This window comes from Chiloscyllium plagiosum, unplaced genomic scaffold, assembly GCF_037043375.1.
Source record: "Chiloscyllium plagiosum isolate Xiang-an unplaced genomic scaffold, Cpla_swu_hap1 HiC_scaffold_18, whole genome shotgun sequence".
NCBI classification, from domain to species: domain Eukaryota; kingdom Metazoa; phylum Chordata; class Chondrichthyes; order Orectolobiformes; family Hemiscylliidae; genus Chiloscyllium; species Chiloscyllium plagiosum.
In genome coordinates, this window is record NW_028270156.1 from 53174985 (window position 1) to 53192266 (window position 17282).

Sequence of the window (17282 nt, forward strand, 5' to 3'; positions counted from 1 at the left end):
ACGGGTACCCTGCCCACCACAGAGTTAATGCCAACAGTGACTAAATAAAGCCCATAAGTTAGCATTAACTGTCCACTTCAAAGCCTTCATGAATGGTGGGGCAGAAAGACCTTCCACAAGTTTTTTTTATTATAGACATATTAGAAACAGAGGCAACAAAGTGGCAAGATGGCAGATCCACTTAGCACCTACCTGACTGATTAAATGCCCCCATCTCAAAATTCATCTCAAGGAAGGACATTAAGAGTCATCCTTTGTACATGAAACCACCTCAGGCTTAAGCAACGTCCACCACCTTGTGGCTAGCAGATGCATTACATACAAAAGTGTAAATGGTTCATTAAATACATGCAAAAAAAACTTAACACTTAAAGTGTTTATTTCTGAAGAAGCTACCACTTAATCTTCTGCAATAATTCAGTAATCTAAATATCGAATACTGGTATTAATAAAACACAAATATTAGTTTCATCCTGAACTCTTGCTGCGGATTTGTTTCAATACTAAAAAGACATTTTATTTTTGTTCCAACTTGAAGACTGAAAGCTTTACTGACCTATGTTTGCAGAGTTATCAGCAAGACCTCAGGCATCTCATATATCTGACCCTCTGTCACCTTGATTGTTACAGATTATTCAACTGTTGAAGGGCTCATAATTGTGAGAATCTTGTTTTTACTTGATACCCACATGCACACAATGCTGTATAACAATTGGTCATTCTAAGGTCTAACATACGTCTAATGACGGGTTATCTGATATCAGCTGAGGTTTATCACAAGCTAATTATCAAGAGCTCTTGTGCAGTGGTGGTGTCCCTACCTCTGAGCCAGGAGGCCTGGGTTCAACTCTCACCTGCTCCAGAGGTGGATAATAATATCTATGAACAGGTTGGTTAGAAAACCTCTAAACCACTGTCATTTTTAATGTATCAATTTGAACTCAGCAAAATAAAGATCAAACTGAGGACCTTAAGGTTTGTGAGAGAAGCACCAATGGTACTTAGCCTAACTTGTGCCAACAGAGGCACTGCCTTTAACTGCAATTGGTCATAAAATCACATCACTATCCCTTCTCTGTCTCTGTCTTTGTATCTGTTTCTCTCTCTCTGTCTCTCTCTGTCTCGCTGGGCCATAAATTTCAGGAGTCCTCTGATACTCCACCTATTCTTAACTTTATTATGGTACACAGGGTATGGGCAGGCAATTCAACCGGGTATTCATAATGAGGCCTTCAGTTTTTCCCGGTCTGAAGTGTGAATTCCTAGCTGAACTCCAACTATAGCTAATACAATTAGATCTCAGCTAGTGATGGTTATACACAAGCAGAGGGAAAGAAAGCTTTGCTTGTTTGACATCTCCATTACGTTGTAATAACCTGCTGTTTTGTGCATGTGTATTTGCCTACACAAGATTCAAAAGTCTAGACTGGATGAAAACGTTTGATATTTATAGCACAAATGGCTGATTGATGGACACTTTCATGAAGCCGTGAACTGAAACACAAAGTAGCTGTTCAAAACCTGTTTGCTAATTGTGAAATAATCCTGAAGTTGATACAAACTTGTCAATGACTCATTGGATTTTGTGCATGGCTGGTACATGGAAGATGGGTATGAAGGATTTGTGGGAGACATGTAAGCGGCATAGCATAAGGGGGCAAGAAAGGGGCATGTGGAATATGGGGGCTCATGGGAGAATCAAGGTTTGAGGCAGTGGTACAATTCCATTCTATTCCTGCTTCCCTGAAACTATGAGGACGGGGTCCTTCTCACTACTATCAGCAGCATCCCTTGGGGCAGGGGTTGCTAACACACTTGGATCTTAAGCAGGTTCATCATGTGATCACTGGATTGTGGGCTTCCCCCTCCCCCTTCCTCATATCAGGTCCCATGATCGGAAAATTAGTGCATACTAAAATTGGAACTCCACCATCTTTCCGCTTACCACCACCACCACTTGAGTCAAGTGAATTCCCTATACACCACTGGTTGAATCCCAATAGTTGCAGAGCAAAGGGTTAACATTGGCCTTTGAAGCTTGGATTTATAGGAGAAAGGTAGGCGATTTCTAACCTACAAACTCCCACCTGATCAAGCAATATCCACTCCAGACATGCAACTCACCTCCAGGAGCAGAGGGGAAATTAAGTTCTGTCCATTGTGTTTGATGTGATGTTCCAGTTACTTGGCCTCTGTGACTCAGACTTTGTGAATCTCTCTTAATTCCTTTAGCTGTCCAGGTGATCGAGAAGTTGCCTTTTCAGCTACAAGTCAGCTTCACTACTCAGGATAACAGACAGGCCTGTCGAGTCATCAGTCAGGAGCGACATATCACAAGCAACAGGTACTACAGGCTGTGCTTTGTACACTAACCCTCAGAACAATCTCACCAGCCCTCCACCACCAGCTGATATTTATCCGAGTTATAAAGCAAGCTCATTCCAATACATTTTCAAATTCAAGTGTGTTTGCTCACATTAATTTCCCAAATAATATCAGCCTTGTAAAATAAGCAGAATCTAGTTCTTCAACAGGTAAGATGGTGTACTTGATGTCAAAAGTGACAATATTAGAACATAGAACATAGAACAATACAGCACAGAACAGGCCCTTCGGCCCACGATGTTGTGCCGAACATTTGTCCTAGCTTAAGCACCCATCCATGTACCTATCCAATTGCCGCTTAAAGGTCACCAAAGATTCTGACTCTACCACCCCCACAGGCAGCGCATTCCATGCCCCCACCATTCTCTGGGTAAAGAACCCACCCCTGACATCTCCCCTATACCTTCCACCCTTCACCTTAAATTTATGTCCCCTTGTAACACTCTGTTGCACCCGGGGAAAAAGTTTCTGACTGTCTACTCTATCTATTCCTCTGATCATCTTATAAACCTCTATCAAGTCACCCCTCATCCTTCGCCGTTCCAATGAGAAAAGGCCTAGCACTCTCAACCTATCCTCGTACGACCTATTCTCCATTCCAGGCAACATCCTGGTAAATCTTCTCTGCACCCTCTCCAAAGCTTCCATATCTTTCCTAAAGTGAGGCGACCAGAACTGCACACAGTACTCCAAATGTGGCCTAACCAAAGTCCTGTACAGTTGCAACATCACTTCACGACTCTTGAATTCAATCCCTCTGCTAATGAACGCTAATACACCATAGGCCTTCTTACAAGCTCTATCCACCTGAGTGGCAACTTTCAAAGACCTATGAACATAGACCCCAAGATCCCTCTGTTCCTCCACCTCACTAAGAACCCTACTGTTAACCCTGTATTCTGCATTCTTATTTGTCTTTCCAAAATGGACAACCTCACACTTGGCAGGATTGAACTCCATCTGCCACTCCTCAGCCCAGCTCTGCATCATATCCAAGTCCCTTTGCAGCCGACAAGAGCCCTCCTCACTATCCACAACTCCACCAATCTTCGTATCATCTGCAAATTTACTGACCCACCCTTCGACTCCCTCATCCAAGTCATTAATAAAAATTACGAACAGCAGAGGACCCAGAACTGATCCCTGCGGAACTCCACTTGTAACTGGGCTCCAGGCTGAATATTTACCATCTACCACCACTCTCTGACTTCGACCGGTTAGCCAGTTTTCTATCCAATTGGCCAAATTTCCCTCTATCCCATGCCTCCTGACTTTCCGCATAAGCCTACCATGGGGAACCTTATCAAATGCCTTACTAAAATCCATGTATACTACATCCACTGCTCTACCCTCATCCACATGCTTGGTCACCTCCTCAAAGAATTCAATCAGACTTGTAAGGCAAGACCTACCCTTCACAAATCCGTGCTGGCTGTCCCTAATCAAGCAGTGCCTTTCCAGATACTCATAAATCCTATCCCTCAGTACCCTTTCCATTACTTTACCTACCACCGAAGTAAGACTAACTGGCCTGTAATTCCCGGGGTCATCCCTATTCCCTTTTTTGAACAGGGGCACAACATTCGCCACTCTCCAGTCCCCTGGTACCACCCCCGTTGACAGTGAAGATGAAAAGATCATTGCCAACGGTACTGCAATTTCCTCTCTTGCTTCCCACATAATCCTAGGATATATCCCATCAGGTCCGGGGGACTTGTCTATCCTCAAGTTGTTCAAAATGTCCAACACATCTTCCTTCCTAACATGTATCTCCTCTAGCTTACCAGTCCGTTTCACACTCTCCTCTTCAACAATACGGTTCCTCTCATTCGTAAATATTGTGGCTTTATGAATGAACAGACACAGTTATGAGGGCCAGTGAGATTATCTGATTAAGGGATGGAGAATAGGCCTGACTATGAGAAGAAGAATGATTATCAGGAGGGAATTGATCTGAAAATAGGAGTCTGATCATTTGGATTCTCTTCCTTATTTATAAAAGCTGATTTTAAGTGCTGGAGGCAGATATGTCTTGGAATTGTTATTCTTCAAAACATTAGAAATTCCGCATGAAGCATTACCTCCAGTCATACATCTAAATCTTATGTGTAAGGACTTTTATGAGGAGAGATCCGTTTTCAAAAATGTTGATAATATCTCTTCTTGAATGCAATCGAAATTTTGAAAAACAAAACTTTGTATCTGTCTTATAAAGTTTGTTGGCTTCGACTTTATCAGGCACTTAACAACTCCAGATCATTGAACAAATATCTGTACATTTTTGGGGTCCTGTCTCCTGTAACATTATCCCTTTGCTTTTGATATTTGCTTTTCCTTAATTGTATTCTTTGTTGCACAAGTATTTAATGTCTTACCTCGTGTAATCATTTACGTAAAAGATTTTCATAACCTGGCTATTTCCTTCTCCAATGCTTCTTGATGTTGGAATAAAAGGCTGTCTTTTAAAGGTATTTGTGTTTTAACCTAGCAACCCTGTTCATGGCAAGTTGCATCATTAACACCAACGAGCATTATTTCCTAATCTATCCATGCTCATCCCTAAATGAGTATTCACAGCTTACAGTTCATATTTCTGCAAAGTTATCAATGATATGGAGAGGAATAGATAGTTTAAAGAAATTTTGTCTGCATTACTTCTTCAGTCAATGTTTTGTATTACAATAATATGAAGAAAGATCGAGTATCACTGGTTTATTTTAGATGTTTCGTCTTGTTTTTCAGCTCCTTGGTTGAGGACAATGTGAACATAACTGTATTGGGAATACATGCAGCACAACTTAGTGGTCGATTGACAATGGAGGGTAAAGTGAAAGAAGCTCGTAGGGAGGTGGAAGCACAGAAAGAGCTCATCCAAAAGATTGTGTAATAGAACTTTCTTCCATATTAAATAAATGATTGTTATATAGAGTGATTGGTCTTTCCAAGAGGGAAAGAGTTCAGTGAATGATGTGAAAAGATAGCTTAAATAATGTGAAATGTTACAAAGTCAGGTACCTTGTTGTGTGAGAGAATTGATACACCAGGGCTCAGTGGTAAAATCAAACCAAAACAAGAAATAGCCCTCAATTTCAGTAGCCGCATTATCAGATACAGTTGAAAGAGACGAGGAGCTCCATAGTTTTCTGGGGCAGATGATGGGTGCAGTATACTCTGATTTCAATGCAGATGTGACAGAAAGATATTTAACATGTACTGTGTAGGCCTGTCCATAAACTGAGTAGCTGAACCTCCCAATATTTGAACATTAAATTTATACCCCTTTATTCATCTGTCCTCACTCAACAGAATTCTTACACTCTGATTCTACACCTAGCATCAAATGCTGTGTGGTCAGAGAGGGAAAAATAGGAATCGGGTTGGTTCTTAACACTGGTTACTCTACCATAGCTCTTCTGTACATTTATGGGACGTCACATTCTTACTGAGCTGTGATGCCCTACAAGCAAATAAACTGTCAACATTTCCTTCTGAACCTTACATGTGAAGAGTTGTCAATGCCCATGAGCTGCTCTCCAGCCATGTTTAACATTTTCAATGAGAGGAAGAGGAATGCAGGCTGAAATAGTTTGTTATAATCCTTAGCCAGTGCCAATTAAACTGAGTTCAGGTAGGACCCTATCAGTGGTCCATCAGTGGGAAACATTTCCCACAATCCCCTACCTCCAACCACCCCCCTCCCCCACAACAGTACCCCCACTAAAACCCAAGCCCAAAATTGATTTGAACCCAAATTCAAAATAGTAAAGCACAATACGTGAACATAACATTCTTCTAACCATGTCCACTATATTAACCCAGCATTAACCCATTTAAACCAAATGGTTTCACATGGTTGCATATTCAAAATGTGGGCAGGATAACCATGCAAGAGTTCCATTCCCAGAATCTGAAACAAATTTAAAAAGCCAATTACAAAATTCCACAGTGATTAGAAAAAGCTACTAATTACATTAATCAGGAATGAAACTTCTAATGAAAAGGAAACTTTCTATTTTGGATGACTTTTGTGCATGTTTTTCACAACAAAGTGAGAGGTTTTCATACTGAGATTGCATTCCCAAGCTGGTTATAACACAGTAAGTTGCGATATAAGGTTTTTTTGCTCTAACCCAGCAATGTGCCTTCTCCCCAATCTTACAGTCAAGAGTGGAAGACTTTATTGCTCTATTTACCCTATAGCAGCAACATAACCTTCATTCAATAGAAGCACTACGTGGTAGGGAAGGGTGGGAAGAGGTTGTCATTGAGGTCATGCCTCAGTGTCCATAACTGTAAATGAATGTGGTCAACTGTTTAGTTTTCTGTCTGTGTTTGGTGAATGTTTAGCCTGCACATGCTGGTTGGAGAAGTAATATAAACAGAGTGGAACCTAATATCAAACTCACACTCTCTCTCTCCTTCTGTTGAATTTTATAAATAAAGCATTACACATATAAAGTAGTTTTGGTTTGAAGTGTTACTGACTGACTCTGTCTACTTTCAGTGAAAAAAAACAGAACCAAAAGGAGGAAGACATTTATCAGAACTGGCTGTGTTCTGTGGCAGTTGTGTGTGAAGACCTGACAAACCCTCAGCAGGTGAATATTAAGTTTAGATAATTCCCAGTGAGTAATAACATGATGCTTTGGTAAATGTAGGACACATGTATTTTCCCTGTGGCTCTTTATGCAGCATCAAATATAATTCAACAGCTTTGGTCCAAAGAAAGTAAGAGGTGCTGTCCTTACACATGAATGAGCTTATCCAATGCATTGAGCTATGGAAAATCACAGAAGATCACAGATGTAAACTCTATTGAGTTAAATGCATAGGGATGTTGTGGGTCTTTGAAATTTTCAAATTCAGCTCTGATGTTCCTACTAGTCAAGTTAAAACTCACCATCAAGTCTATTTGGATCTCTCGCATTTGTGTGAATCAGTTGTTTGGAAACTGAAAGAGAAGGAATAATGACAAATATTACTCCTTTCAAAAATGCTACATCTTTGACACACTGTACCTTCAAAGTGTGATTTATTTTACATTTTGCCTCACACAAAACTGTTTTTATTTACAATTATCTTCTTTCAGGTGGAAAGCATAGCACAAGGAAAGAACATAACAGAAAACAGTGATTCTGTTTTTAAGGTACATTTCTACATCAAAAAGTTTATTTTCAGGCATTAGTTTGAAACCATTGGTGGCAGCCAGGAGAGGTATTTGAAGTATTACAATTGACTAATTTCTCTGGTTTAGTGCAGGGTGGAAGGGGAGGGGTGGTGGTGAAGCAAACAGGATTGCCAACAAGACAAATTTAGCCAGAATGCTTCCTACTGTAGAATAGCCTCACAGCTATTCAGGTTCACACAAGAATTAGACAGATTACATTGATATGATAAACATTGTTACAGGGACTCCTCCTTGAGGAGGACCAGATGTTAGGTCTTACTCCTTTGAAATCCTAAACCATTCTACCCATAGTCCATATGATATCAACATAGTGGGTGGTGCTTAAGGCACTCCTTAGTATTAACCTGGCATGGGGCTCAGTGGTTAGCACTGCTGCCTCACAGCGCCAGGTCCTGGGTTTGATTCCAACCTCCGACAGCTGTATGTGTGGAGTTTGCACATTCTCTCTGTGTCTGTGTGGGTTTCCTCCCATAGTCCAAAAATGTTCAGGTCAGGTGACTTGGCAATGAGGATTTGCTCATACTGTTAGGTGCATTAGTTAGGGGAATGGGTCTGGGTGGTTACTCTTTGGAGGGTCGGTGTGGACTTGTTGGGCCAAATGCCCTCCATATTGTAGGGAATCTAATCAATCAAACCGTAAGTAACCCTTTCACTGTCATAGATAACATCTTCCTGCAAGCTTTTTTTCCAATATTAATATCATATTTTTTATGGATATATCATTATATTTATCACTATCCCGTCTTACCCAAGTCTCTAAATTTGCAAATTTAGGCAAAATGGAGGCTTCACTATCTTTTCAGATTTAGAAGACTGGTAGTTTTCATATTCTTTTCAGATTTAGAAGACTGGTAGTTTGCTGGTTACCTTTGTTTCTCTTCCTGACAGTCTGAGGTCTGTAGGTTCCTCTAACCTGGAAGCCATTTCCATCCTTCTGCATGGAGGTAGGAAATCTGTTGAATCAGACAATTTATGCTTTGCAACAGTCTAAATCTCTGAACCAGACAATTTCTTTCTTGCAATACACTTAACAATTGGGCATGAATTGGTCCCTTCTTGAAAGTATATGCACCACATCTTCAATCATTGTCAGCATATTGTTATTCTTAATGTGTTTGTAGATTTATGCTGAAGCACACAAGCTTTTTATTTCAGCATGTTAATTTCTTCAGACTCTCTTGTTCACGCTCAGTGACTCCATTATTGGCAAAAGCAACATATTAAATTACTCAGTTCTAATTGAGGATTGTTTCTGGCTTAGCATGATATCTATCTCAGTTACTTAGGATCCTTCTTGGGAAGATGAAGAGGTCAGATATTTTGCTTGAATGTCCCTCTTCCCAATCTCCTTAGCATCAAAATCAGACTTGAATTTTTCTTAGCTATTTGTTAACCAATCTGTGTTGCACTCTGAGCTATATCAGCTTTGGATTCATCTATGGGCTAAAGTTCATTGGCTATCTGATTGTTGATTGTTCTCATAAACCTTGCTGTTTCTTGCAGTCTGAGTGTGCTTCGGTGTTAACAGCAGCAGAAAACATTTGTGCCAATATAGTGCACTCATATGTGTCCATTTTGTTGAAATGATGAAACAAATGTCTCACATGAACACAACAAATCTTGATAGATTCTGTTTTTTGTTTAGGTTCTACCAATAAGTCTAGGATGTACTTTAAAATCTTCTACCAGCTGTCCTTTGTCTGACTGGCCCTTCTTTGGTTATTGCTTGCCCTTCTCTTCTTTGAATTTATATCATTTAACTTATTTTGCCATTTGAAGAAGACTGAGGTCAAGATATGCCTTTCTATTGAAGAGTAAGTATTTGTGATGATGAAGTATATACTAGTTTTCTAGTATTATATATCCTCTATATTGAAGAATTGCCTGTAGCATACTTTTAGTCTTAAGTGCAATGCCTTCTAGACCATGTAACTGCACTCTTGTCAGCCGCAGACAATATTTTCTTATGCATGACTTATTGTCTGATAATATAGTGCACTCACCCTATGTCTAACTTGATACATGTGACTTGACATGTAGTGTCTGGATCACCTATTCATCCAGGAACACTTTAGGTTTTTTTGTCTGTTGTAGATTAGCCTACTTATTAAGCTCTTTATGTGGATAGATATTTGATTTCTTGCTTTCTGAAACGTGTCTGACTTCTACACATTTTCTGAAAGTGGTCCATTGTGTGACAGATAAAGCATTCAGTTTTAATAGCTGGTCACTGCCTGTGTCCTTGAGGCTATTTGTTTTATATCATTGACAATACTTTTCATGTTTCATGTGTGTCCTACTCACTGACCTAGTTTCTCACAAATATTATTTGTAGTTTTATATATTAAAAACTGAATGGACACTGCTGATTATCTGCCCCAACATTGATCTTCTCCTCTTAGGATTGATCTGTGCTCCTTCTAGATTTCTGCATGACTGACCATCTGAATGGCTTTTCCTGTAGTCAGATCTTCTTTTGACTGTAATGAAGCTGACAAAGACATGTCAGCAATTCCTACAGTAATCCTATATCTTAGAATCATAGAATCATAAAATCTCTACAGTGTGCAAACAGGCCGTTCGGCCCAACAAGTCCACACCAACCCTCCGAAAAGTAACTCACCCAGATCCATTCCCCTACTCTTTTATGAATTCTGACTTGAAATCACCATTGTTACATTTCTCCCCTAATCTGTGGATATCATTAATGAAATCATCTTTGGATCCCATTGATTTTTGAACTCTTGTATTAAATTGTGCTCTTTCAAGAATTTTACTTGCTCTCATGTTAAACTAATTGTCAAAGGCTTCCATTACCCCTTCAAAAGTATCTGGTCTTTCTTTTGCACCATGGCAAGCTATGAGATCATCAACTTTATTCCCAATGTATATAGAGCATAGTTGATTGTTCAGCTTCTGTTCTGTTCTCTAATTTGGAAGCTAATGTGTATCTCTGAAACTGTTTTCTCCAAGATATCCAATTCTGTGTTCTATTTGGCCCATCTTTGAGATAAAGCCTTCCTGGTAATATTCTCATTCCATGTCTTCCTAATCTAATGATATATTTTTTCTTGCTTAAGTGTTCAATTTGCAGTAATAAGTTTTTTGTTTGCACTTTGCTGCTTTACTAGATGGTTTTCCCACATTCTGCAATAGAGGATTCCAGCCTTTTTCATTGTTTCAGTGTTTGGCATAATAAATCATTCCTATTTCTCTAGTGGTTTTGTTGGAAGACACCAGGCTTCGATACATGATTCCCACTTTACTCAGATTTTGCTGAATGATTCATACTTCTTGCAGTTTAAATAAATGATTCCTATCTTTATCATGGCTTGAATTTCTTGAATTAATCTCTTGAATTTCCCATGGCCTAAATAAAGTCTCCTAAACTTCTTTTCTCTGTTAGACCAGGCCAACCTTTGATCTGGCCGACATTATCACTTTAATTACTGGCACCAGGTCTACTAGTTTGGATATATTTTTCTATTATGGCCATTTATTTCCATTTCCATAGCCTTGCCTCATTGTGCCTGATCACTGTGGTGACAATGCTCAATCTGATCTGTATTTTTTTTAACTTCTTAATTTTCCAACCTGGATTACTAGGTCATTTAAAAATTTCTTTTTCACCAGGGAGGTGCTAACTCTCAGTAGCCACACATCTCTTAACCAGCTCTGTGATGTTTTCACTACTCATTAAAGTATTCCCCAATGTTGGGGATTGCCAGAAAGGTTTCTTCAGTCACTTCTTAAAGTTGCAGCTCTTCCCTGCTGCTTACTGTGCTGAACAACTTAAACCGGAGTGTGAAGATCATGCACTGCTGCTCATCCTATGTGATACAAGAAGTCAAATTAAATCCACACTGCTGCATACCACGTTGTTTAGGAGACAGGAAGCAGGAAACTATAGACCCATTAGCCTACCATTTGTCATTGGGAAAATGTCCATTATTAAGGAAGAAATAACAGGACATTTAGAAAAGCTTAACACAGACAAACATTGGTTTTCTGAAATGGAAATCATGTTTGGCAAATTTGAGGAAATAACAAGCAGATAAGGGGGAATCAGAAGATGTAGTTTATTTCAATTTTCAGAAGGCATTCAATAAGATGCCACATAAAAGGTTATTGCACAAGATAGGAGCTCACAGTATTTAGGGCAATGGATTGAGGATTGGTTAAAACACAAAGACAGAGAATCAGGACTAATGAGTCTTTTTTCAGAGTGGCACAGTCCTAGGGTCTCAGTTATTTACCATCTACAGTAAACTCTGCTCCCTCTAAGCCAGTAACGTACTAAAATTTGCTGCTAATACAAAAATCGGTGGGAGGCATTTTGTGATGAGGACATGAGAAATCTGTAAGGAAATACAGATTGGCTGAGTGAAAACCTGGCAGATGGAATTCAATGAAGGTCATCTAATGAAAGTGTGAGATCATGTGCTCTGGTAGGAAGAATCAAAGGCAAACTATTACTTAAATGGATAGAGATTTCAGAGAGATCCAAGTGTCCTTGTGCATGAAACAAAAATTTAGTATGCAGGTGCAACAAATAATTAAGGAGGCAACTTTATTACTAGGGGATTGGATTAAGTACAGGGAAGTCTTGTTACAACTGTACAAGGTGTTTGTGAGGCCACACCTGGAGTATTATGTACAGTTTTGGTCCCCAAATTGAAAGGCATATTGGAAGCAGTTCAAAAGAGATCCATGAGGCTGATTCCTGATATGAAAGGTTAAACAGGTTAGGACTTTGTCATTAGAGCTTAGAACACTGAAGATTCCTATTGAAACATGCAAGATTTTGATGGGGCATGAAAGAGGAGTTGTGGGCTGAAAAAGATCCACCATGATCTTGTAGAATGGCAAGGTGGGTTTGAGGGACAGAATGGGCTACTTCAATCTCTCATGATTTTATGCCAGCTCACTCCACTGTATGAGACATTGCCTCATCCCCTTGAGTAAGAATTGCACAATTTACTTGATTCAGTGTGGTGGAGGAAACCCACTTCCTGCTGTAACCAGAAGACTCTCTTGTTAAGAGTTTATTATAGCAACTAGTTACAGATCATATTCAGTGGTCAGAATAATTTTGCTTTCCCAAAGGTTCATTTTAAGATTTCGCAAGGACTGCTTTTTGATTTGAGAGCTTCTCGTTCATTTTCTGTGGCTACATTTCATTCTAACTAACCTTTTCATCAGATTAGATGCAATCATGCAGTAATTTTAACATCTGCATTTGTGTTGACATATGGCTACTTTTACTTAGGGCGGGATGAAAATAAGTCGTCATGAACCTCAAGGATTATTTACAGTCCACTAAACTTAAAGCCACAGCCTACAAGGAAAGCTTAAATTTCCCAAACAATGAAGTATCTAAATTGGCACAACAGCTACAAGTTAGCAACCAAAGGTTTTATTACAAATAACCGATAGACATTTCATAAAAAAGAACATGAATTTGCATGGAATTCTTTATCTGTGAATTCAAGTGTTCCCATTCCCAGTTAGCCAACTTTATTGACAGTCTTCCCTTGACATCCTCCCTCTCCCCTTTGCAGCCACTGTCTTCTCTCCTCTACAGTCACTGGCTTCTCTCCCATCCCAATTCTAGCCTCTTATTTCTGTCAGCCTTGAAATTCAAACTGGCTGCTGCCTTTCACACAAGTCACACTCCAACCCAGCTTTGCCCAGCAGACCTACTCCATACCCATTACCTCTGGTCCCTGCCTCACCCAACAGTCTCCCTCCACCATCCCCCAACCCAGGCCTGGCCCATCACATGCATTCCAACTCCTGACCTGGCCCAGCAATCTCACTACACCAGCGCCAACCCAGGCCTAGCCTAGCAGCCTCACTCCACCTCCTGACCTGGCCCAGCAGCCTCACTCCACCATCCCCAAATCTGGGCCTGGCCCGACAAACTCACTCCACCATCCCCAAGCCTGGCCTCATCCAGCAAGCTTGCTCCTGTCCTGGGACCCCAGCTTCACCAGTCTTGTTCTTCACCACTACATTCAGAGGTTAGCTCTCTCTCTGACACTTGCTGCTGATAGGTTTATTATTGAGCCTATCATCAGCAAAGACAGGAGAGAAGCTGCCTGTGTTGAAAGAGCAGCTCCTTTCAAAATTTCTCAGTTCCACATACAGGGACAACTTTTTTTTCTGATTGAACACCCCAAAAAATAAGATTTCTCAGGTGATTTGACAACTTTTGGTGGCTGTTTTGCTTGCTCCCCCCATATTTTTGAACACTGATTCTATGAATATCACAGACAGTGTTACAGAGACTTTGAAGAGGATCAGATGTTCAGTCACTTGCCTTTGAGATCCTAAACTGTTCTATATACACATTAATATAACATCTCCATAGTTTGTGGTACCTATGGTACTCGTCAGTATTAACCCTTTCAGATCCAAACACATCAAGTATCAGGTCAACTACAGGTGCTCATTCCATGGTCTGTCTGTCTTTCTCTCACTCTCTTTCTCAGTCTCTGTGTTTAAAAAAACACAATCTTTATTCACCATTCCACATCTGCTCCTTTGTGGACAGTTCCAACTAACTACACCACCCTAGTTGCTACCATCAATTCTCTTCAATATGGGAAATATCCACAGTAAATTAATGTGATTCCATCTTACATTCCCAACAGGTTTTATCCGATGAGGTTGCAAACATGGTTTATCGCCTGAAAAACGCAAAGAGCAAAATGCTGAAGAAGCCAGTTTCTAAACCAAAATCTACTCTGGTGCCAATGCTTTGAATATAAATCGTGGGAGATCACCTAAGTATTTGTAATGTAAACTATGCAATATTTTCATTCATTTGTATTTTACAAAATATAGCCATAATGAAAATAAATTATATTTCAAAACAAACTGTTTAAGTCCTTGCAGCGAAGTGCTAAGACCAAATGCTTGAGATCACATTCTAGGAGTCCATTGGGCTAATTTCCTCTTTCCTTTCTTTTCTTGTGGCCTCAGCTGAACCACATGAGCTTTTCAGGATTACCTAAGCAACAGGTTTTGTACCTGTAAATTGGAGGTTAAATCTCTAAATTTATAGGTAAAGTTATGGCGTATTAACAGTTTCCCTAGCATTTGATAAGTGCCACGTGACAAGGTTAATTGGTACACTCTGGTACACTAAAGGCCCGAGCCAAGAGTGGGGTGCTAACTGAAGACTTTGACATATTTTCATTAAAGAGAGAAGACTTCAAAACTAAAATCAAAGATTCCCAGATTTATGATGAGAATTTTCAAAGTTGATCAAAGTAAATGGTTGCATAGTATTGAAGGGTTGATTCAACTACAGCTTAATATGAAGAGTACAAAACAAAATTAGAATGGAACTTTTCTCATCCAAAGATCAATACTGATGTCAATTGGTTACTCAGGAAGAACAACTAAAATCAATTGGGGTGGTGGTGGCTGAGTGCTAATGTCACTGACCTGGTGCTCCAAGCTAATATCCTGAGGACAGTGATTTAAATCCCACCAGGTGAATGGCAATATTTGAATTCAATTAATATCTGGGATCAAAAGCTAGTCTAATTGTAACCATTGTCATTTCAAAACAAAAACTGGTTCACAAATGCCCCTTTTGAGGTGGAAATGTACCATACTTGTCTGGTCTACGCATGACTCCTGACCCACAGCAATGTGGTGAAAGTGATTGCTGGAGATTAGAGCCAAAAGTGTGGTCTGGAAAAGTACAGCAGGTCAAGTAGCATCCGAGGAGCAGGAAAATCAGCGTTTCGGGCAAAAGCCCTGATTCCTGATGAAGGGCTTTTGCCCAAAACATTGATTTTCCTGCTCCTCTGATGCTGCCTGACCTGCTGTGCTTTTCCAGCACTACACACTTGGCCCACAGCAATATGGTCAACTCTCAAATTGCATGGAGAGCTGATTAATACAGGGGCAATTAAGGATGGGAAACAAATGTCAGTCATACAGGTGATACCCCCAACTAAGAATTTTAAAAAGTACACAACTCTTCTCAGTTGGAGAGAAACAATTGATGTATATGCTGAGAAGGCAGGTAAGTGAAAAAATTTAAAGCCTAGGTTTTAATAGATCAATAGTATTTTACGTACCTCTAACAATTCATGTAATTTAAAAGCATCAGATATTAATTTTGACTAATTTTTCTCTTTGTTTACACATTTTCTTTACCTGATCAATCCAGAGTATGTGATACATGATCGAAAAATGGAGGTTCCATTTCACATAATTCATGAATTGAGCCATATGGACCAGGCAGCCACAGGGCCAAACCTCAGTCTATTTTTAAGCATCTTGGCTGAGGTGACACTGGTGATGTTCCTGTTGCTTCAGGATTTGAGTTTGAGCAAGAATGTACCAAATTATGAACACTACTGTACAAGGATCAAACACTTCTGTCTTTGGAACTCTAGCTGAGATTTTCTCAAGGCATAAAGTTTGTTTTCTTGGGGGCTACTTCTTCATTTTCACTAAGTCTCTTAAGAGGTATTGGAATCAAATAGTATTTTATGTGGTTTGTAAAAAGTTTTACTTCTTTAGATAGATGAGATACATACAGCAGCAAGTTTGTTCCCCTATCATCTGTGCTTGCCGACCTATATTAGCTCCCAGACAAGCAACATCAATTTTAAAATTCTCGTTCATGTTTTAAAATCCCTTCGCAGCCTCCCTCCCTAGCTCTACAATTTCTTCCGGTTTCCTAACTCTCCAAGATATCAAACTATGACTGCTGGTGCAATGTCCTTTTGGACAAGACATTAAACTGGCCTCATCTAAACGTTCAAGTGACTACAAAATATCTTTTAGTACTCTCAGTGTCTTAGAGTGTCTTGGAGGGTGCCTTTGATGGGAGGAGACTGATGGGATAGACAAAGGAAGTCCTCAACTCAGTGTAAACCACATGATCATTCCATGTACATAGTGTAAATGGTTCCTTTTTTATCTTTAGGCTTCAGTTTGTAATTGTGATTCGCTGGAAAAAAAATGCCTGCTTCATGATCTCTAGGCCATCTGCATGTTTAAATCTCATGTTACAGTTGCAACATGAAAATAGAGAATCTAGCTCTTTGCATTCATACTCACCAATACTGTTCCCTAAATCTTTAACTTCTCTTTCATCATTCATTTGTCCACAATTTTTATTGTCAACAATCATTCAAATGAAATCTCAGCTTCACAACTGAATGGGTAGAAGTTTATTTTATTCTCTATTCTTATTTTGTTTTGGCCCTGTGAAGATCAGGTTGAAGAATCAGTACAGACATCTAAGAGAGAAGAATTAACTTAATGTGAAAAATGTCACATTAAAGGATATTTTAACTTGCTGATTGAAGATTTTCCTTGCAATGTTTTTGGATAAGTTCTCCCCATCAATGTTGAGTCCCCACGGTGCTAATTCTCTAATCACATATTCTGTCTTTGGAGGATTGGCGAGATCCAAGAACCACAGAACATTCGCAGGGACAGCACCTCAAAAAATGTTTCTACTATTTTGAGGTGATTGTTCTTTAACTGGTCATCCCCATAATTGAATCTTTGCATGCATTTTTGATAGCTTTTGAGAGCAAGTTTGGGTACTGCCCTCCCCCTCTTCCCAACCCAGTAATTTAAGCCCTTCTCCTCTAAGTACTTTGAATCAGTCTTTACCAAGAAAGAAGATCTGGCACACTCGTTGTGCATAAGAAGATCTTTGAAATGCTGA

The 17282-nt window shown here is 39.6% G+C and overlaps 1 protein-coding gene and 1 long non-coding RNA gene across 3 annotated transcripts in view; one reads left to right on the forward strand and one right to left on the reverse strand.

The window, feature by feature from the left end:
- LOC122557870 (uncharacterized) overlaps positions 1-8565 on the reverse strand; it is a 45253-nt gene extending 36688 nt beyond the window's left edge. The window contains exons 1-2 of the long non-coding RNA XR_006313967.2: positions 8441-8565; positions 7286-7336 (exon numbers count right to left, since the gene is read on the reverse strand). This is a non-coding gene — a long non-coding RNA (uncharacterized LOC122557870). The remainder of the gene's footprint in view (positions 1-7285; positions 7337-8440) is intronic.
- The window catches only part of LOC122557869 (circularly permutated Ras protein 1), an 82317-nt gene extending 67862 nt beyond the window's left edge, over positions 1-14455 (forward strand). For both annotated transcript variants that reach the window (XM_043706013.2, XM_087996622.1), the window contains 5 exons: positions 2233-2344; positions 5128-5268; positions 6890-6983; positions 7475-7531; positions 14230-14455. In XM_043706013.2, the coding sequence (XP_043561948.2) occupies positions 2233-2344; positions 5128-5268; positions 6890-6983; positions 7475-7531; positions 14230-14340 (515 nt within the window). In that variant the 3' untranslated portion in view covers positions 14341-14455. The remainder of the gene's footprint in view (positions 1-2232; positions 2345-5127; positions 5269-6889; positions 6984-7474; positions 7532-14229) is intronic.
- Positions 14456-17282: the final 2827 nt, after the last annotated feature.